The 21,260-nt window shown below is 45.9% G+C and overlaps 1 protein-coding gene across 1 annotated transcript; it reads right to left on the bottom strand.

The window, feature by feature from the left end:
• Window positions 1-1,119: 1,119 nt before the first annotated feature.
• Window positions 1,120-15,960, bottom strand: CENPA (centromere protein A). The gene is made up of 4 exons (XM_063122678.1): window positions 15,767-15,960; window positions 11,657-11,766; window positions 7,286-7,363; window positions 1,120-1,802 (listed from the first exon to the last, which is right to left on the bottom strand). The coding sequence occupies exons 1-4, from the start codon at window positions 15,915-15,917 to the stop codon at window positions 1,668-1,670; spliced, it is 474 nt and encodes a 157-aa protein (XP_062978748.1). The 5' UTR covers window positions 15,918-15,960; the 3' UTR covers window positions 1,120-1,667.
• Window positions 15,961-21,260: the final 5,300 nt, after the last annotated feature.

The raw sequence follows: 21,260 nt of genomic DNA, 5'->3' as shown, positions 1-21,260 counted from the left end.
AGCTGGCTGGGGCATTCTGGGAGTTGTAGTCCAACACATCTGGAGCGCCCCAGGTTGAGGAAGGCTGCTTTAAAGGGTCACTGCGAACATGGCGAGGTTGCTAGGCCCAAAACCACCTGCTGAATTTCTTGGCTGACCAGGGATTCCTGTAGCCAATTCTGAAACTCCAGCTGCTTGCACCATATGGAAAGAATATGCGAGGTCCTGGTTCCCCATTCGGCCCTGGTTAGGCCTCAACTTGAGTAGTGCGTCCAGTTCTAGGCACCAGACTTCAAGAAGGACCTACAAGACACCCATTTCCCAGAAGGCAAAGTGGGCTTAAAGAAAACAGTGCGAGAATTCATTGCTCTAGATTTCCTTAAGCTCCCAACCCTGGAGTGCCAGTGAAACAACCCAACGGCCAGGAACACCGAAAAACAAGCACATCCCACAGACAGGCAAGGCATACAAATGTTCAAACCCACTGCATTTAATTTTCACGTTAAAACATTTTGTATTTTTTTTAAAATAAAACAAATCAGCACACTCCACCTCTCTCTCTCACTCTCTCTCTCTCTCTCAGCCACCTCTATGAACTTCCTTCCTTTTATTCATAACCGAACCTGCAAGTTTTATTACCCAGCTTAAACTGCCACAGAAGCTTCAACTGCTAGAATTCAGACAGGATTTTTACTCTGCAGATTCCAGCAGGGATGAGGCAGGCTTTCTCCTCAGGCCCGGATGGAGAGTTTCTCTTATTCCTCTCTTATTAGAATCAAATTTCTGGAGCGAAATTAAAGGATAAGAAGGTGAGGCAAGAACAGCAGGAAGATGATGAGATGGTGCTAGAGGAGGGAGTGTGCAACTTTGGGAGCTCTGAGGGCCATATTTGCATCCACTGGACCTCCCTCCCAGAAAATAATAAAAAAATGCAATTTAAAAATGGTGTCTGTAGCGGCCTACAGAGAGCCAACGGGGTCAAAATTAGCTTTGGCACTCTTCAGCCACTACAGATGCCATGTTTTTCCAAAAACCCAAAAATGATTGAAAGGGGAGTTGAGGGATCCACATGTGACCCACAACACATGCGTTGCCCACCAACGGGCGAGATAAATGTCTAATGGATTTGGGGAAGGGGGGGCACTGCAATACATGGGAATATCCCAGAGTAGCTAGTATAAAATGTCACCTTCAAGAAGGCCAAAGAAGTTTAAAATTACCAAGTAAAAAAAACACCTAGGGGTACAATCCTGCTAAAAACAAAACCTGAAGCAATTTTCAAGTCCCTGTGGTTCCCGGCGAAGAGATTTAAAGCTCGCGCTTTTTAACTCCCCCACTGGAAGAACCAATGGAGCTTTCAAAGTGCTTAAGTTGCAGTGGAATTGTGACCTTCTGCCGATTTACGATCCAATTCGCTTCTTCTCACACCCCTAGAATATAGAATTGCATCAGTTATGACAGGGAAGCTTTTGGAGAATGGCGCAGGAAGGCCCAACTTCCCTCAGAGTTCGAACCAAGAGAAAGGAGTCCGGCTCTTGGTGCCCCCTCACAGGAAGTTTTAGGCCCGAGCTAGGAGTTTCTCTTCAGAAATAGGTCCTGGAGTGTGTGACGTTCTCCAAGGCGCTCCCCTGTGGCTTTTCCGGTCTCAGAAGATGCATCCTCAGCTCAGGGCGACAGGAGGAGGGAAACTAGCCCAAGCCCTCTTGGATGCCACGGATTCGCCGAGCCAACTGCAGGTCCTTGGGGAAGAGGGTGACGCGCTTGGCGTGGATAGCGCAAAGGTAGGCGTCCTCCATCAGGTGTACAAGGAAAGCTTCAGCCGCCTTGCAGAAAGGGAGAGAGAGAAGGAGATGAGCAGGAGAGCAACGTTCATTGTACGGAATCTAGTCCAGAAGGAAACCTGAAGTTATGCATTATGTGAAGAAAGGATCGGGTCCGTAGTTTGGGGGTGCTCTTGGATCCAGAACTGTCACTTGAGGCACAGGTGAACTCAGTGGCAAAGAGCACCTTTTATCAGCTTAGGTTGATATACCAACTAGGCCCTTGTCTGGACAGAGATAGCCTAGCTACGGTTATCCATGCTCTGATAACCTCTTGGTTGGATTACAGCAATGCGTTATACGTGGGGCTGCCTTTGAAAACGGTCCGGAAGCTTCAGCTGGTACAAAACAGGGCAGCACGTTTACTAACAGGGACTGGCCGACGAGACCACATCACGCCAGTCCTTTTCCAGCTTCATTGGCTGCCAGTCCAGGTCCGGGCCCAATTCAAAGTGCTGGTATTGACATTTAAAGCCCTAAACGGTTTGGGGCCAGGTTATTTGAAGGAACGCCTCCTCCCATATGTACCTGCCCAGACCTTAAGATCATCTACAGGGGCCCTTCTCCGTGAGCCCCTGCCGAAGGAAGTGAGGCAGGTGGCTACTAGGAGGAGGGCTTTCTCCGCTGTGGCACCCCGGTTGTGGAATGTGCTCCCCAGAGAGGTCCGCCTGGCGCCTACACTGTACTCCTTTCGTCGCCAGCTGAAGACCTTTTTATTCTCTCAGTATTTTAACACTTAATTTTAACTTAAATTTAAATTTTACTGTTCTAACTCTGTATTTTAATCTTATATCAATTTTGCTGCGTGGTTTTATCCTGGTTGTGCTTTTTATACTGTATTTTGTATTTGTGCTTTTAACCTGTTGGTTGTTTTATTATGGTTTTAATTTTTGTGAACCGCCCAGAGAGCTTCGGCTATTGGGCAGTATAAAAATGTAATAAATAAATAAATAAAATAAATAAGAAAGTGGATCAAGAAAGAAGATTTTCTGCATCTCTCATAATAGTAGATCTTGAGATTACTTAATGACTCTGAATAGCAGGAGATTCAAGACAAGGGACTCAGCACATTGCGTCTCAAGTCATAATTAACCTTCTACTAATGCTGTCACAAAGACAGAAGTGAATCAAATGGTCAGTGTTATGCAGAGAGAGATGCTTGAAGAAGAGGAAGAGAAAGAGAGAGAGATTGAACTATTGATGGCAATGCAAGTTTAATGTGGTTGGTGGGCCTAGAAGGCCCAAAGGTGGAGCTGAGGAAACAAGGCCAGAAGCCTTGGTATAAGCGCTCTGTATGTAGGCCTCTGTATGTAATTTGGCTTTTGCAAGTGAACTGCTTGAGATCCAGTGTGGTGTAGTGGCTAAAGTGTTGGACTGGGAGCTGGGAGATCCAGGTTCTAGTCCCCACTCGGCCATGGAAACCCCACTGGGTGACTTTGGGCCAGTCACAGACTCTCAGCCCAACCTACCTCACAGGGTTGTTGTTGTGAGGATAACATACAGAGAAGGATTATGTACGCCACCTTGGGTTTCTTGGAGGTAAAAAGGCGGGATATCAATGCAATAATAAATAAAATAAATGATGGGATTAGAATAATGTATGCGCCTGAATGTGCTGAAATTGCTTAATTGGATGGAAATGTTTCATTAGGATTTCTAACTGTCAAGACCTTTTGATATATAGTAGAAGACAAATTAGCTGGCTTGATAAGGAGGACTGACCATCCAGGTCAATCTGACATTGCCAGAAGAGTTATGGGCGGATGTTACCAATAAAAATATCAGAAACTGAGATAAAAAGTTGGCAAAATATTATTAATAAATATTGTAATGGAGAAAAGAGAGCAAGAGTGAATAAAAATAATTGGTATCTAAGCCAAAAAAAGGGTGGATTGGGTCTCCCAAATATAAAATTATACTACGCAGCAAATAGATTAAGACATATTGTAGAAGCAATTATAGGAGTAGGAGATTTACATTGGATGGAAGAAAAAATTATAAGTAATGTAGAGATGAGTTTGGACAATGTCTTCTTTAAAGATGGAGGGAGAAAGTGGGTTGGAAGTATAGATAATCCACTCCTGAGGACTCAATGGGAAATTTGGAGTAAATTTAAAGGGAAGCTGCTTCCGAGCAACTCTCCCTTAGCACCGATAATAATGTTAAAGAATTTCCCAGAGGATCTGAAGGGTAGATTATGTAAAATATTAAAAGAGAAAAGTAAAATGAGACTAAAGGATTGGTTAAGAGATATAAAAACAAGAGAAGATACGGAAAAATTGTTAAAGGAGAAAAAATTATCTTGGTTAGAATATGGGCAATTAGAACAATGGAATAAAAAGTGGATTAAAGATAATAGAGTTTGTAGAAAGATGACGAAGTTTGAAGAGTTAATAGTAAATAAGGAAAAAGGGAAAGGAGGTAGTATAGTTTTAAAAGGGTTAATGAGTGAAATATATAAAATATTGTTAGAAAAGGAGTTTAGAGAGAACTCAGAGAAAATGGTATGGGAGTCAGATTTGAAGGTACAAATAGGGCGACAGAGATGGGAGGGACTATGGAAACAGAGAGTGTTGAGAAGTTTATCAGTGAGAATAAAGGAGAACTATTTTAAAATTTTGTGGAGGTGGTACCTAACCCCGATTAGATTGAATAAGATAAATGATCAGCATTCAGCAAATTGTTGGAGAGGTTGTGGGGGAAAAGGAATGTATTTACATATGTGGTGGGAATGCAAATATGTACAAAGATTATGGAAGATGGTGTTTTCAGAAATTGAAGAAATAGTGGGAATGAAAATAGAACAAACACCAAAGATTGCATTGCTGTCACTATTTGAAGATATAAAGTGTGGAAAAGAAACTATAGAGCTGATATCGAGTTTGCTGGTTGCAGCACGATTGATGGTAGCTAGGAACTGGAAGATTCAAGGGGAATATTCTATTGAAGAATGGTATAAAGAAGTATGGGATATAGCCATGAATGATAAATTGACATGTAATATTAAGTGGAGAAAAGGCGTAACTAAAATAAATGAGTTTGAAGGAATCTGGAAACAGTTCCTAATATTCGTGTTTACTAAGGGAAGTGGGAAACCGCCAGCAGAAGAAACGATAAGATTTTGGACTCAGGAATAGATCCCGAGGTGGGGGGTGCACTTTTATGTTAAGAATGATTATGTTGTAGTATGATAATGTATAGGTAATACTTATTCAACATATATGTACTCAACATTTATTCAATATGTATGTAGCAGTTGTTTGATGTTTCCTTTTTTTATTATTATTACTATTGTAATGTTGTATGTTTATATCTGACCGCTCTGACCATGTCACTCCACTTCTGAAATCTCTCCATTGGCTTCCAATTCACTCCAGAATCCAATATAAACTTCTCCTGCTGACCTTCAATGCTCTTCACGGTCTAGCTCCTGCCTATCTCTCCTCTCTCATCTCACACTATCGCCCCGCTCGGGCTCTCCGCTCCTCTGATGCCATGCTTCTCGCCTGCCCAAGGACCTCCACTTCCCTTACTCGGCTTCGTCCTTTTTCTTCTGCTGCCCCTTACGCCTGGAACGCTCTTCCAGAACACTTGAGAACTACAAACTCAATCACTGCTTTTAAAACTCAGCTAAAAACTTTTCTTTTCCCTATAGCCTTCAAATATTGAGTTTGTTCTGACTCTATACTGTTAGCTTCACCCTACCCGGTGCCTGTTTACACTTCCCTGTGCCTGTTTGCATTCTCCTTCCCTCTTTATTGTTTACTACAACTTATTAGATTGTAAGCCAATGCGGCAGGGTCTTGCTATTTACTGTGTTATCTGTACAGCACCATGTACATTGATGGTGCTATATAAATAAATAAATAAATAATAATAATAATAATAATAATAATAATAATAATAATAATATAGTGTAGAAAATAAATAAAAATTATTAAAAAAAAAAAGAAGAGTTATGGGCCATCTGTTGATAAGGTAGAATGAAGAAGTTTTCTTTGATCTGTCTTTCTTTTGCTTTAGAACTTTGCTAACTGCTGATTGGTTAAGATGCTACTGTGTATAAATATACCTGCCAGTTGAGAAGTTCTTTGTCTGCAGGACTCTCTCCGTACGCTGTATTACGCTCAATAAAACAGTCTCCTTACAAACAAAGTGGATTTTTATCCTTGACAATTGTTAAACTGTGGAACTCGCTGCCACAAGGTGTAACAATGGCTGCCAGTTTGGACGGCTTTAAAGGGAGATCAGGCAAATTCAAGGAGGGCAAGGCTGCCAGTGGCTTCTAGTCCTGATGACTATAAGCTACTTCCAATATCAGAGGAGGTATGCCTATTTACACCAGTTTCTGGGGAACATGGAGGGTGCTATTGCACTCGTGTTCTGCTTATGAGCTACCCAGAGGCACCTCTTTGGTCACTGGATTAGATGGACCTTTGCTCCGATTCAACAGGACTCGTTGTACGGGCCTTCGTCCAGACCTATCCTAAGGCAGGGAGGGGTGAAGCGAATGATTGTGTGCGTGGCAAACTGAATTTTAATTATTTATTGCATTTTTATACCGCCCAATAGCCGAAGATCTCTGAAGGGAACCCCCAACCCCTGCCGCGGATCAAGGAAAGGAAAGAGGTGGTGTAGCCCCCCACTCTCTCAGCAAAACAACTGGTCACGTTTTCCCTCCGCTAGGAAGTTCTGTGCAGGGCAATTTTGGCAGAGGGAGACAGGGTTTGATGCTTCAGCTTCAGTACGACAATGGAACCAGTTACCTAGGGAGGTTGTGGGCTCTCCCACACTAGAGGCCTTCAAGAGGCATCTGGACAACCCTCTGTCAGGGATGCTTTAGGGTGGATTCCTGCACTGAGCAGGGGGTTGGACTCGATGGCCTTGTAGGCCCCTTCCAACTCTGCTATTCTATGATACAAGAGGGGAAGGGCCAGCGTGGTGCAGGGGCAGAGTGGGGGAGACCTGGGTTCGAATCTCTATCCAGCCATGAAGCTCACGGACTTGCTCTGAGTCTAACCTACCTCATAGGGTTGTATGAGGATAAAGGGGGGAGGGACAGAATGCAATAAAATGAATAAGTGGGGTGTGTGTGTGTGTGTGTGTATGTGTGTGAATATACATAGAGAGAGAGAGAGAGAGGTGTAACACAACACAAAAGTAAAACAACGAGGCTCTGAATCCACTATGGATGCTGCCAACCTTAAGGTAAAATAGATAAGTGAGATAGAAAGACTAACTAAGTATTTAAATATATTTATATATATATACACGTTTCAATTTTTGTTCTCATCAGTGGTACATTTTTTTAAAAATACTGTTCTAGTCTTTCTATCTTTCACACACACACACATACACCCTTTGTAGTGCCTGCTGCCCGAAGAAGAAAGGAACAGCTGGGACACCCATTATTTTGTGTGTGTGTAGATGTGAATCAGCCCAAATCAGCCCTAGTTCTCTGTCCCGCACCTCATCTCAACACTTACCTCTTGCAGAGCCAGCAAAGCCATTGCCTGCCATTGCATGTCAACCCCCCGGGTGTAATCCAAGCAGACCTCGCGCACCTGTGGGGTGGAAGGGAAGACAGGTAGATCGGAATCAAAATAAGGCAACCTTCAGCCCCTGCCAGACGGACCCACAGAGCAACATTTCTCCCTTGGTTGCTATGATTGAAGGGCGTACAGCACATATGGCGAAACAACAGAGCCTTTCTACAGGAGGAATTTATTGTGTGTGTGTGCTGTTGGATCCTGGAATGGATGTGGTTTTACTTTATTCCATTGTTTTAGGAGTGCCTAGTGGCATGAAGAAATAAGAAGAAGTGTGTTTTCTAAATGTCAAGGTTACAGCTGGGCAATTATTGAATCATTGGCAGAGATGATTTTTCAATTAGTCAATTAGTGGCTGGAATGACGGTAGAGTTTTTGCCCTATATATGTGACTGTGTTTTGTGCATTTTGATTACCCCCTCCATCTTTACCTCATCTGTATTGCTGCTGTTGTGTAACTAATATGATCGTTTGTGAGTATACGTGTGATGCTGTAACTAAGTTATTCAACTGAAATCCTATGCCAGTAAAGGCTTTGTTTTAACTTAAACAAAGAATCCTGAGCCTCATTTGTGTCTTTGCTGTATTCTACGCTGAGAGACGCTTCTAACTCTGCTTATCTCGGAGGAGAGTTTAACTTCCAACACGTGCTTCCCCATCCAGGGTAGTTTCCGAGGCTTTTACATGACATCGTCATTCTCCTGACCCTCTCCTGTGCTTTGCAACCATTATCAGGCTTTTTTTTTCCTAACGGGGAAATTCTACTATTTTTTTCTCAATTGTGCATACTCCATTATACCACAGCGGCACCTAGTGGTTGTGTAATGGAACATACAGAAAGAGAAAGGGAAAAAAGCCCCGGTGGGGGGGAGGAAATGTGTGTAAAAGAGCTGATTTTAATCATGCAAAGAATCCAGAGAGCTTCGGGTACTGAGCAGTGTAGAAACGCAGTAAATAAATAAAGAATAAATAAAGCAGAAGCCTCATTAAAGGTGTAGGATAAAAGCCTCGTATAGAAATGCTCTCACTGTGCAACACATCAGGGATTGGCAAAAGATAGGTCTCCAGGTGCTTTGGACTTCAAGTCCCAAAGCCCCTGCTAGCACGGCCGATGGTAAGGAATGCTGGTAACTGAAGTCCAAGACATCTAGAGGTCCTCCTTCTGCCCTACTCCTACTATATACAAATCTACTTAGAAGTAAGTCCATTGAATTCAATAATGTTTACTTCCAGGTAATTTAGTATAGCCGGGCTAGGCAACCTAGTGCCCTCTAATTGATTTGGACTACAACTCCCATGAGCCCCAGCCAGCATGGCCAATGGTCAGAGTTGTAGTCCAAAGGAGGACATCAGGTTGCCAACCGCTGGAATATAGGATGGCAGCTTTAAGAGTGGATATAGAATGCCTCCTGCATGGGATAATAATCAGTACAACAACCCTGTAAAACAGGCAAATATTTTCAACATTGGTTCATAGCCTGGGCAGGGGGAGAAGCTTCAGCTGCAGCTGAAACACAAGGGAGGCTTGATACCCCCTCCCTAGATGTGTTGGACTACAACCTCCATCCAACACGGCCAATAGGGATGTTGGCTGGGGATGATGGGAGTTGCAGTACAGCACATCTGGAAGGCCCTCAGGTTGAGGAAGACGGTGGGAGTCATAGAATCATAAAATAGCAGAGTTGGAAGGGGCCTACAAGGCCATCGAGTCCAACCCCCTGCTCAATGCAGGAATCCACCCTAAAGCATCCCTGACAGATGCTTGTCCAGCTGCCTCTTGAAGGCCTCTAGTGTGGGAGAGCCCACAACCTCCCTAGGTAACTGATTCCATTGTCGCACTGCTCTAACAGTCAGGAAGTTTTTCCTGATGTCCAGCTGGAATCTGGCTTCCTTTAACTTGAGCCCGTTATTTCGTGTCCTGCACTCTGGGAGGATCGAGAAGAGATCCTGGCCCTCCTCTGTGTGACAACCTACTGTTGACCCTACTCAGGGAGGGTCAACAGAACGAGGTTAAAACGTAGGGCTGACATTTATGATTAACGGCACAACCCAACGCATGTTTAGACAGAAAAAAGGTCCTATATCTGGACTTTTTTCTGTCTAAACCTTTTTCCGTAGCGGCCCCCCACCCTCTGGAACCCACTGCCCCTCCCTCGCGCACTTTGGGAGGCAGAAAATGCGACATCTTTTAAATGCCTCCTGAAAACACATCTTTTCACAAAGGTTTTTCCCTGGGCTGTAACTGTTGCTGGCTTTATTTTGGTTTCACATGGTATTTTTTAAAGCTTTACATGTTTTGATTTGCTGCATTTTAGGGCTTTAATGGTGAACTGCCCAGAGAGCCTCAGAAATTGGGCAATATAAAAATGTAATAAATCAATAAAATAAACATGCATACGATTGCGGCCTAAGTGATCTGCCTTTTAACTGATTCTTCACTTAAAATTGATCCCTGGAACACAGTTTGAAAGTCACTGATCGAGGTAAATAAAATCCTACAAGGAGAGACTGTAGGAACCAGATAAGAGCCGTGTGGTGCAGTAGCTAGAGCAGTGGTTCCCAAACTTTTTCAGGGAACCGCCTCCTTGGTTCCGCAAACTCATGCCCAGTGCCCCCCTACCCTGCACTATAAAAATCATTATTCAGAACAGCAGTTTTCAACAACCCACTAAGGAAGATAATAACAATAAAATTCAAAACAGTAACAATTAATTGAACATTTATTCAAAATCCGAAGCACCCACCGCAGGCTTGCCAAGGGAGGGAAAAGAGAGTGAACGCCTCTGTTTTGCAGCCGGCGTGGCGGGGCACACCAAGCAGGGTATGTCTCTTCATTAGCGTTTTGGTGCTTTTGAAACATTTCAATTCTCCGTCAAAAGGACTCTTTTTAAACGGTATTAATACATGTGTGGATTCTTCCCCTATATGGCTTGGGACCAAACTACCTTCTCCCATAAAAATGTCCCTGGGTTTTAAGACCTTCTGGAGAGGCGCTTCTCGGAAAAGACCACCTCAAGCGCCCCCCTGCCGCCCCCTTGCCTCTTAACGCCCCCCTATGCAATCCCACCGCCCCCAAGAGGGTGGTACTGCCCACTTTGGGAACCACTGAGCTAGAGTGTTGGACTGCAAGTTTGGAAATCCGGGTTCTAGTCCCCACTGGGTGACTTTGGGCCAGTCCCAGACTCTCAGCCCAACCTACCCTACAGGGTTGTTGTTGTGAGGATAAAATGGAGAGGAAGAAGAGGAGGATTATGTACGCTGCCTTGGTTTCCTTGGAGGAAAAAAGGCGGGCTATAAATGCAATCAATCAATCAGCTTAAAAGAAGAATAGAGGAAAGAGGCAGATGGAAAGAGGCTGGACATTTATTGAAAAGGACAGCAGAAACAAACAAAGAGAAACAAACAAACAAACACTCTTCAAATACTTAAAAGGTTGTCACACAGAGGAGGGCCAGGATCTCTTCTCGATCCTCCCAGAGTGCAGGACACGGAATAACGGGCTCAAGTTAAAGGAAGCCAGATTCCAGCTGGACATCAGGAAAAAGTTCCTGACTGTTAGAGCAGTACGACAATGGAACCAGTTGCCTGGTGAGGTTGTGGGCTCTCCCACACTAGAGGCCTTCAAGAGGCAGCTGGACAAGCATCTGTCAGGGATGCTTTAGGGTGGATTCCTGCATTGAGCAGGGGGTTGGACTCGATGGCCTTGTAGGCCCCTTCCAACTCTGCTATTCTATGATTCCATGAATAAATAAATAAAAAAAGTAACCACAGCTCTTCACTCCCATTCACAAAGGGAAAGGGAAGGAGAAAGAGTTTCAGAGCCACGGAGAAAGAGAAAAATTGAGGCTAAAGATTAAAAGTGTCAGCAATTAGTGACTGAAGTGGCCATTGGTTACTGGGCGGACTGGAAATGTCACAAATGAATAAAACAACTCATTTCTCTCCTCCTCCTTCTTCTTTTAAACCTTTCCAGGGCAGGGTGTGAAATGGCACCACCACGTGGACAAACCCTGAAATTGCACTTCAGGGCACGGAAAGCGCGGAGGAATGAAAAATTGGGTGGCCGCCCGCCTTCTGTGCCGTGTGAAATGTCTCTGCTAAGGCTAAGTTACTGGCACGCGAGAGCTTCGTGCTAAAATAGGCATAATATTTATGCTAAAATAGGCATAATACCCCTTGTGTCTTCAGCCTCACCCACCCCTGGATTGTCGCCCACAAGAATTGCCCTGAGATGGAGTTCAGCTCTTCGGCTGAAAGAGACCTGACACCCCTACTGTACCGGCACACGGCCTTCACGTGGGGACTCACCACACGGGCAAAGGGCAGCTTGCTGATGAGTAGGTTGGTGCTCTTCTGGTACTTCCTGATCTCCAGCATCGCCCGCTGGCCGGGGCGGTACCTTCGCCGGCGCCGGCGCCCTGCAGAAGCAGAAGAAGGGGATAAACAGAGCATACACAGTCATCCAGAGGAAAGGAAGCTCACCTGGCACCCAGAGGGGGAAGAAGCTCTCATGGGCGATTCCCCAGCTGGGAGTCAGCCCTCTCCAGAACTTATTTCCTCAAGGCTAAATCCTACACACTCCGGAGGAGAGCGCCCCCAATAAGCTAGCTCATGCTAGGGTCCGCCGGAAGCTAAAACACACGGAGCGGAAGGAAGGCGTGAGAAAGTCGGTTTGATTGCGCCAGAACCTGCCTCCGCACCAGGCACTCTGAACTTATGGGCGTTTGGGGAATAGCTTCCTGTTCTTGATCGGACAATTGCCTCGCTTAGTTTGCATGGTTTTTGCCTAGAGGGAAGTTTCCAAGAGATTAGACTCTCTTCAGGTGGGGAGAGATGTTTGTTGCTTAATAAAAGCTTTGTGGATTACCGAGCAGGCCTCACCGTTTGCCTCCCATCGAAAGCAGGAGTTTTCAGAGAAACACAACAAACACGCAACACAACGGTTGTGCAGGAATTCTCCTCTGCACAGCGTGGATATTCAGAGTGGAGTGTTCTTCAAAAAAAAACCTCCACCATGGGGTGGAGCTTTCCCATCAAACAACGCGTTTCTCAACGGCGGTGTCAAAACTCCACGGTGGAGTTCTAAAACCACCACTGAGAAAACATGTTGTCTGAACTGAGCCTCAGCCTCAACTGCTTTTTGTATTGGCCCCACCCACCTCTGGCAAGCAGCTGCCAGAGGTGTAAGCCAACACCAATGCAGCCCTCGGGCCAGGGAACCTGGTGCCCACCAGATATTGTTCAACTCCAGTTCCCATTAGCCCCAGCTAGAATGGCCAATGCCAGGTAGGATGGGTACTGTAGCCTGACAACATACAGAGGGCCGCAGGGTCACAATGCCTGAGCTATAAGATCTCCAGTAGCATGCTGGGGAAGGGGGGAGGGGAGAACCCTCTCTACCTAGGAGAACCACTGAAAATGGTTCAAGAAGGACGCAGACAAGCTGGGGTGCGTTCAGAAGAGGGCAACCAGGATGATCAGGGGTCTGGAAACAATGCCCTATGAAGAGAGACTGAAAGAACTGGGCATGTTTAGCCTGGAGAAGAGAAGATTGAGGGGAGACATGAGAGCACTCTTCAAATACTTAAAAGGTTGTCACACAGAGGAGGGCCAGGATCTCTTCTCCATCCTCCCAGAGTGCAGGACAAGGAATAACGGGCTCAAGTTAAAGGAAGCCAGATTCCGGCTGGACATCAGGAAAAACTCCCTGACTGTTAGAGCAGTAAGACAATGGAATCAGTTACCCAGGGAGGTTGTGGGCTCTCCCACCCTAGAGGCCTTCAAGAGGCAGCTGGACAACCTCCTGTCAGGTATTCTGGATTCCTGCATTGAAGAGGGTTGGACTCGATGGCCTTGTAAGCCCCTTCCAACTCTGCTATTCTATGATCCTATGAAATGGGGAGTTTATTTGAGCCTCAACAAACTGCTAATTAGTCCCAGATTGTATGCGCCACTCAGATCAAGAGAATTGGGCTGCAATCCCGAGCGGACATACTTGAAGGTAAACAGCAACAGAATGATCTTTCGCCGGCTTTCCTGGCTCCCGGCCCGTCTTCAGGTTTATTCCACATGAAACTCAATCACCCAGCGAAGGGCTGCCAGAAGCACGAGTCTCTTTAATCAAGGTCGGACAAATCCTTCAACATTCCTAAGGCCGAGGTCAGATCTCTGGTGGTTCATCTAGCCTTGAGCGCAAGGGTCAGCCCTCAACGCTTTCATCCAAAGCCGGGTTGCATGTTCTCAAAACATTTACTTGATGAAAAGCTTCACTTGGTTTACATCTGGTTGGGGGGAAGCCTGTTCCCAGGCATCACCAGGAACGTGTTGGCCTTTTGCTCGAAAAGCGCGCGTTTGTGCCAAACCTCACATTAGAGGAGTGCGTGTGGGGAACTCTGAACCCTTCCGTTCCAGCCCCAGTCATTTGGAATGGCTTCCCTTCTTTTGTGCAGTCCCGCCCCCATTCTAAAAGGTTGAAATGAAACTTCAAAAGCTGCCTTATAGTGGGCCTGTTCAGACGACACGCTAAGCCACGGTTAGGCCGCTAACCCTTCTGCAGTAAACGATTAGTAAAGTGTGTTTAAACCATGGTTATGTAGCCACCATGGTTAGGAATGCTTCACACAACACACTAAGTCATGGTTCATACAACATGCTAAGCCATAATCTTCACCCTGTGGGGAAGAAGATGCGAGGGAGACTGGAGCAGGCAGGCACCATCAGAGCCTGCTTCAGCTGGACGACCCCCACCCCACCCCGGGCTAACATCTTCACCTTGTGGGGAAGAAGGAGCTGTTGGTTTGCCCCTCCATTGGGAGATGAGAGGACGGAGCAGGGCCTTCCCACCAGCCTAAGCAGTCTCCTTAATTTCTTTTTATTTTCTCCCTCTTCCCTCCCCATCCACTTTTCCTTGTGTGTCATGTCTTTTTTAAAATGTAAGCCTGAGGGTAGGGACTGTCTTCTTTATTGATACATTGTAAGCCGCTCCGAGAGCCTTTTGGCTGAGGTGCCGGATAAAAATACTCTAAATAAGTAAATAAATAAATAATGTTTACCTCAAAATGCTTAACCACTGTGACCTAGCGTGTCGTCTGAACAGAGCCATAATGTTTTATTTATTTGTTATTGCATTTATATCCCGCCTTTTTTTTTCCCCTCCAAGGAACCCGAGGCGGCATATACAATCCTCCTCCTCTCCATTTTATCCTCACAACAACAACCCTGTGAGGTGGGTTGGGCTGAAAGTCTGTGCCTGGCCCAAAGTCACCCAGTGGGTTTCCATCGCCAAGCGGGGACTAGAACCCGGCTCTCCCGACTCCCAGGCCAACACTTTAGCCACTACACCACCACACGTCCCTCAAGATAACAGCATTTTTCATTGCTGCTGCTGCTGCCACCATCACGTGTACAAACTAGTATGTAGTGATTAAAATAGGTGGATGGAGCCCAGTGGGTCACTGTGAATACTCCACCACCAGCCAGAATAACCCAGGATTGTCCACACTGACTGACAGTGAAGAAGCTGGCAATCGAACCTGGGACCTTCTGCAGGCAATGCAAGTGCTCCACCACTGAGCTGCCTCTCCAAAAGGCCCAGTCACTGGCAGCAAGAGCTTGAAGCTAAAATATTTATTTATTTATTACATTTGTATACCGCCCAATAGCCGAAGCTCTCTGGGCGGTTCACAAAAATTAAAACCACAATAAAACACCCAACAGGTTAAAAGCACAATTACGAAATACAGTATAAAAAGCGCAACCGGGATAAAACCACACAGCAAAATTGATATAAGATTAAAATACAGAGTTAAAACAGTAAAATTTAAATTTAAGTTGAAATTAAGTGTTAAAATACTGAGTGAATAAAAAGGTCTTCAGCTGGCGACGAAAGCAGTACAGTGTAGGCGCCAGGCGGACCTCTCTGGGGAGCTCATTCCACAGCCGGGGTGCCACAGCAGAGAAGGCCCTCCTCCTGGTAGCCACCTGCCTCACTTCCTTTGGCAGGGGCTCACGGAGAAGGGCTCCTGTAGATGACCTTAGGGTCCGGGCAGGTACATATGGGAGGAGGCGTTCCTTCAAATAACCTGGCCCCAAACCGTTTAGGGCTTTAAATGTCAATACCAGCACTTTGAATCGGGCCCGGACCTGGACTGGCAGCCAATGAAGCTGGAAAAGGACTGGCGTGATGTGATCTTGCTGGCCAGTCCCTGTTAGTAAATATGCTGGTACTCCTGGCTCCGCCCACTTTTGCCTTTGGCTCCGCCCACCCCTGGAGTGCAGCCCCCAAGCGTCTCCCTGAAATGGAATTGGGCCTTTCAGCTGAAAGAGTTTCAACGGCCTGGAATTAGAGGAAGACCGTAGCGCAGATTTGCATCAACTCAATTATGCCCACCCCCCAAACTGGGACCCAGCACTTCTTACCTGCCTCTGCCGCTGGGGGTTGCCTCTGGTGAGGACGGCGTGGAGAGGTTCGAGGCGGCGGACCCTGGCGTGGTGTTCCGGGAGATCGCCCTCGGCGTGGAGGGGTTGAGGGGGTTCTTCTAGAACTGGGGCCGGCTGGCGAACGCCTCATGGTGCCTAGTGAGAACAACGAAGGATAAGTCTTGCCTCAAGGAAGGATTGAAAGAACTGGGCATGTTTAGCCTGGAGAAGAGAAGATTGAGGGGAGACATGATAGCACTCTTCAAATACTTAAAAGGTTGTCACACAGAGGAGGGCCAGGATCCCTTCTCGATCCTCCGAGAGTGCAGGACACGGAATAACGGGCTCAAGTTAAAGGAAGCCAGGTTCCGGCTGGACATCAGGAAAAAGTTCCTGACTGTTAGAGCAGTACGACAATGGAATCAGTTACCTAGGGAGGTTGTGGGCTCTCCCACACTAGAGGCCTTCAAGAGGCAGCTGGATAAATCTGCATCTGTCGGTGATGCTTTAGGGTGGATTCCTGCATTGAGCAGGGAGTTGGACTCGATGGCCTTGTAGGCCCCTTCCAACTCTGCTATTCTATGATTCTATGATTTCGTGAACATAGGAAAGCCCTGTTGGATTGCCCCCACATCCTTCTTCTCACAGCAGCCAGTGAGATGTGTCTGGGAAACTTTCTAGCCTTGACTGTAGGAGATAGCACTCCTTCGCTTAAATACAGACCTGGCATAAGGTACAAGGTTCAATCTCTTTGCATCTGATGTTCGGAGCTGGACTGCCTCTGAGCATGGAGGTTCAAAACGGCTGCTGTGGCTCACGGCCATGGATAAACCAACCCTCGGTGGATTGGTCTAACTTCCCTTTCAAGCCCATCACCGCATCTCATAGGACAGAACTCCAGAGGCAAAGAAGACGTGGTGCAGAACTGGGAGTTTTTCTATCCCTTTTGATAACTTGCTTGCTTAATTGCAAGCTAAGTCTAAAGACTTTAAAACTGTGCAGCATCTGCCTAGTGTAACATCAGATGCCTAATAAGTAATAATAACAGTAATAACAAGAGGAAAGGAGAGAGCAAAAGTTAATGCACTGTATTATGAGTGCTGTTCTGGTGGACAGTTCGATGAAAATGCCGACCCAGTGTACAATTCTGGTCACACCTTAAAAAACAGTATTGTAGAGTTGGAAAAAGGTGCAGACACGAGCAACTGAAATGAGCAGGGGACTGGAGCATCTCTCCTATGAGGGAAGGTTACAACAGCTGGGATTGTTTAACTTGGAGAAAAGGCGAGTGCATGGAGACATGACAGAGGAGCATAAAATTATGCCTGGTGTGGAGAATGTGGATAGCGAGACATATTTCTCTCTCTTCTATCATACTAGAAACCAGGGTCATCCCATGAAGCTGATGGGTGGGATATTCAGAATAGATCAAAGGAAGAACTTCTTCACCCAGCACAGAGTTTAAACTATGGAATTCGCTACAAGACGTAGTGATGGGCACCCATTTGGATGGCTTTAAAAGTTGCTGTGTTGATCTGCCACCTTAATTTCCTACAATGCCCCTGATGTAGCGTCAGGCCTGGAGTATTGTGGGTAATTAAAATGGCAGATATACACAGCTGTTTGGAGGCCCAAGTCAGATTTTCTTTAAAGGGAGGGGGGAGCCCCCAACAGGTGTCAGCAATGGCCCATGACAGCTGCCCAAGGATGCAACATTTTTGAAAATGTATTTTTCTTTACAGAGTTATGCTGAGCATGTGGACTCGCAAGTAAGTCCCTCTAAGTTCAATGGGGCTTACTCCCAGGTAAGCATGTCTAGCAGCCTTTCCCGACCTGATGCCCTTCAGATGTTTTGGACTACAACTCCCAGCATTCCTAACCATTGGCCAATACTGGCAAGGGTGATGGGATTTGAAGTCAAAAACATCTGGAAGGCACCAAATTGGGGAAAGAAGGTGTATAGGATTTCACAGTTGGGACACAATCCTATGCATGCTGAGAAAGAGAAAAAGTCCTACAGTTCCCAGCGAGGCTGGCTAGAGTGATGCTGGGAGATGCAGGGCTTTTCTGTCTGAACATGCTTAGGCTGCATACATCGAATCCTAGAATAGCAGAGTTGGAAGGGGCCTACAAGGCCATCGAGTCCAACCCCCTGCTCAATGCAGGAATCCACCCTAAAGCATCCCTGACAGATGCTTGTCCAGCTGCTTCTTGAGTGATGGTTGTCCTAGCTGCCTCTAGGCAGGTCTACTTCTGAGTAGACCTGCATAGGTTTGCACTGTTAAATCAACCAAGATTTCCTCAATATAGATAAACCAATATTTTTAAAAACAAAACTACCCTTCCCCCTTGGTATGTAGTAGTAGTAGTAGTAATAATAATAATAATAATAATAATAATAATAATAATAATAATGAATCCTATTTTTAAAATGAAGCATATTTTACCTTATAGTAAAGTGTCACGTCAGACACAGCCCTCCGTGACGTCACTGTCTAAATATTTTCAATTCGGATATAAAGAGGGCTGTGACGACACTGCGCAAGAACACAATCCTCTAGCGAAGACGTCATAAACCAAAAGACGGAAGTAACCAATGGGAGAAGACGCTGCTTTGTCGTCAAGGCGAAGCTGGCGCTTTGATTAAAGAACTCTCTCTCGCGCGCGCCCCCAACAGTGGCCGTGACGTCACAATGCCCAGAAACAGAGTGGGGGGGAGGAAGGCGCACCCCGACTCGGCCTCTCACCTCCTGCTGCTGCTACCGCGGCCGAATCTTCTTCTCGGCGTTTCCTTCCGCTATATTCGTACCGCGCGCCACGTTCCAAGCCCCGCCCCACACCGGAGCCGTCAGCCAATCCACACTTCGAACGGCGCCTTTCGAATCATCGAAGGGCTAAAGCGCCCAATGAGGAGACTCGACTTGGGTACAGAGACGGGGGTGGGTGGGTAAAGTTGCGTCATAACCATTCCGCAGATTCTTAGTGGGGATTGGTTGATTGTGAGAGAGGGGCAGGACGCTGGGCCAATCCAGGCTAAGAATCCTTGCCGCGGGCGGGCGGCCTCCCCTCCAAATCCCTCGTCTTTGACTGGCTCGCTCGATTGTCGTCGTTAGCCAATCAAAAGGTACCGACGAGAGGCGCTGGAATTATTGAGCGTCGCTCCGGTCTGGCGCTGTTTGCTGCCTTCGCGCGGCGCTTATTATTATTTATTTATTTATTTATTTAGAATATTTATATACCGCTCCCCATTGAAAAATTTCGGAGCGGTGTACAAGATAAAATGAAAAATAAAAACAGAATAAAACACTTAAAACAAATTTTAAAAGAAGCAAAAACAGATTCAAGGCTGCATATTAAGGAAAGTCTTCTTGGAATAAAGATGCTTTCAGGAGGCGCCGAAAGGAGTCCAAGGTTGCTTACTCCCGAGTAAACGTGCAAGAGCTGCCCAAATCTACTGAAAGCTGCGGGCATGACTTCTACGGAGAAAGCCAACGTTTTATTTTACCTTCCCACGACGACTGTTATTGCTGCTGTTTTCATTGCTTTCGTTGCTGTTTTATTGCGATCTTGTTTTGTTTTTAATATTCTTAATATTTTATTGCTGGTAATATATGTATTTTATTGTTGTAAGCGGCCTTGTGAAAGCCTCTATCCTGAAAGGCAGCCAAGAAATGTTTTAAAGAGGTAGCAGCAGCTTAGGATCATGCAGGGAGTCAAGTCCCATCAGGTCCAAGACCTCTTGCCCAACGGTGGCCGAGCAGATAAGGTTTTTATTTGGGGTTTATTTTACTTTCCCCTTCTCTGTGGTGGCCCCCCAACTGTGGAGCAGTCTCCCTGATGAGGCCCTCCTGGCACTGACATTGTCATCTTTTCGGTGCCAGGTCAAGACTTTTCTCTTCTCCCAGGCGTTTAGCAATAATCAGCCTGTGTCTGGGGTTTTTTCAGTCTATTCGTTTTTTAAAAAAGTTGTTATAGTGGTTTTAAATGCATGTGTATATTATGTTTTTGTGGTTTTTAATTTTTGTATATTGTTTTTAAGTGTTTTTATCTTATGTAAGCCGCCCAGAGTGTTTCGGCTATGGAGCGGTATACAAATGCAATAAATAATAACAAACAAAGCACCCCGGTATAAGAGTAGAACTAAGGGCCACACATGATGACGACTCCTTTGAAGAAAGGTGGGATATAAATGCAACAAATCAACCAACTCCCACAATTTCATCCTCACACCAAGGGAACATTCTAGCTGGCGGTTTAGAATCTGGGTCACTAGGCGATTGTTGCTGGACTAAGGCAACAAATCCATATACCCATTTACATGGGGCTTACTTCTGAGTAGGCACATAGAATTGCACTGTAGAATTAAAGGGAGGGAGCCAATTATAAATCCCCACTGACCTATGAAGCTCACTGAGCGATAGTTGCTGTCTTTCAGCCTAACCTACCTCACAGGGTTGTTGTGAGGATAAAAGGTGGAGGAGAGAAGAATTTTATACTCCAGGAGTACATCATCCTGATCTCTGTGAGAGAAGAGTGGACTACATGTACTCTATTGCAGTGGTCTTCAGCTGGTCCAGACCTGAGATGCACTTTGGACTGCCAAACTGCACCACGGGACCCATGTTTCACAATTGCCCAACAGGTTGAAGACCACTGTTCTATTGCATCATCCCAAATATATACACACAGTCATCTTCATGCCTGTCGAACATCAAGGTTTCATCATATCTGATTGCCATTGATAAAACCTGTCCTTTGGGAATTTTTATTAATATTTTCCTAAATCATCTACATTAGTGGCTATGGCCATGGGTGGCGAATGTGTGGTCCTCCAGACTACCATTCCCATCATCCTTAATCATTGGCCACGCTGACTGGGACTGAGGGAAACCAGAGTCCGACAACATCAAGAAGCCACCAGTTCCCCACCCCTTTCCAAAACAAGTCTACTATCTTGCCAGGTTTCCCCCTCTCTTCTCTTCTTGTCATCACCCAGTCAACCTTCCCCGCTTCTTTCTGCAGGGATAGGCAACTTGATAGCGGCCTTTCCCTCCATTCACTACCTCTAGTACCAGCCTCTATTTCCTTCCCCTACCAGTCCTGAAATCCACTCCCCACCTCCAAAACTTCTCCCCTCTGCTAGTCAGTTACACCAAACCATTGCTTTGAATGTGTCTGTCTTAATCATTAGAACTAGAATTCTGTACAAAAGAACAGGGGTCCTTTGCTATGATCTGATCTCTTGAATGTATGTCGACTTTCTCTCTGCCCATTTTAGTCTGTGGCGTACTCTAGGATCGGCTAATTTCTCTGTGGTCTCCCTCGGAAGAAAATTGGCTTCTCACTGACTGTGTATTGTTTGCCCCTGAGGAGATCAGCTCTGGAGAGGGTTCACTCCCAGCTGGTGAAGAGCCCGTGAGAGCTTTCTCCCCCACTGGTATAATCTAGCCTGTTTCTGGCGCCGACTCCTCTACTTCAGAGTCTGATTCTGATT

The sequence above is a fragment of the Elgaria multicarinata genome, chromosome 3 (assembly GCF_023053635.1).
Source record: "Elgaria multicarinata webbii isolate HBS135686 ecotype San Diego chromosome 3, rElgMul1.1.pri, whole genome shotgun sequence".
Lineage (NCBI taxonomy): Eukaryota > Metazoa > Chordata > Lepidosauria > Squamata > Anguidae > Elgaria > Elgaria multicarinata.
The sequence above is the reverse complement of the archived record's forward strand: the minus strand, read 5'-3'. Positions and strand labels throughout refer to the sequence as shown.

Excerpts from the sequence above, each read along its gene's own strand:
- CENPA (XM_063122678.1), bottom strand. The coding sequence starts at position 15,917 with ATGAGGCGTTCGCCAGCCGGCCCCAGTTCTAGAAGAACCCCCTCAACC. Across the intron at positions 11,767-15,766 it reads ACCCCCAGCGGCAGAGGCAG|GGCGCCGGCGCCGGCGAAGG; the intron begins GTAAGAAGTGCT and ends CTGCTTCTGCAG. Across the intron at positions 1,803-7,285 it reads CTTTGCTGGCTCTGCAAGAG|GCGGCTGAAGCTTTCCTTGT; the intron begins GTAAGTGTTGAG and ends CCTTTCTGCAAG.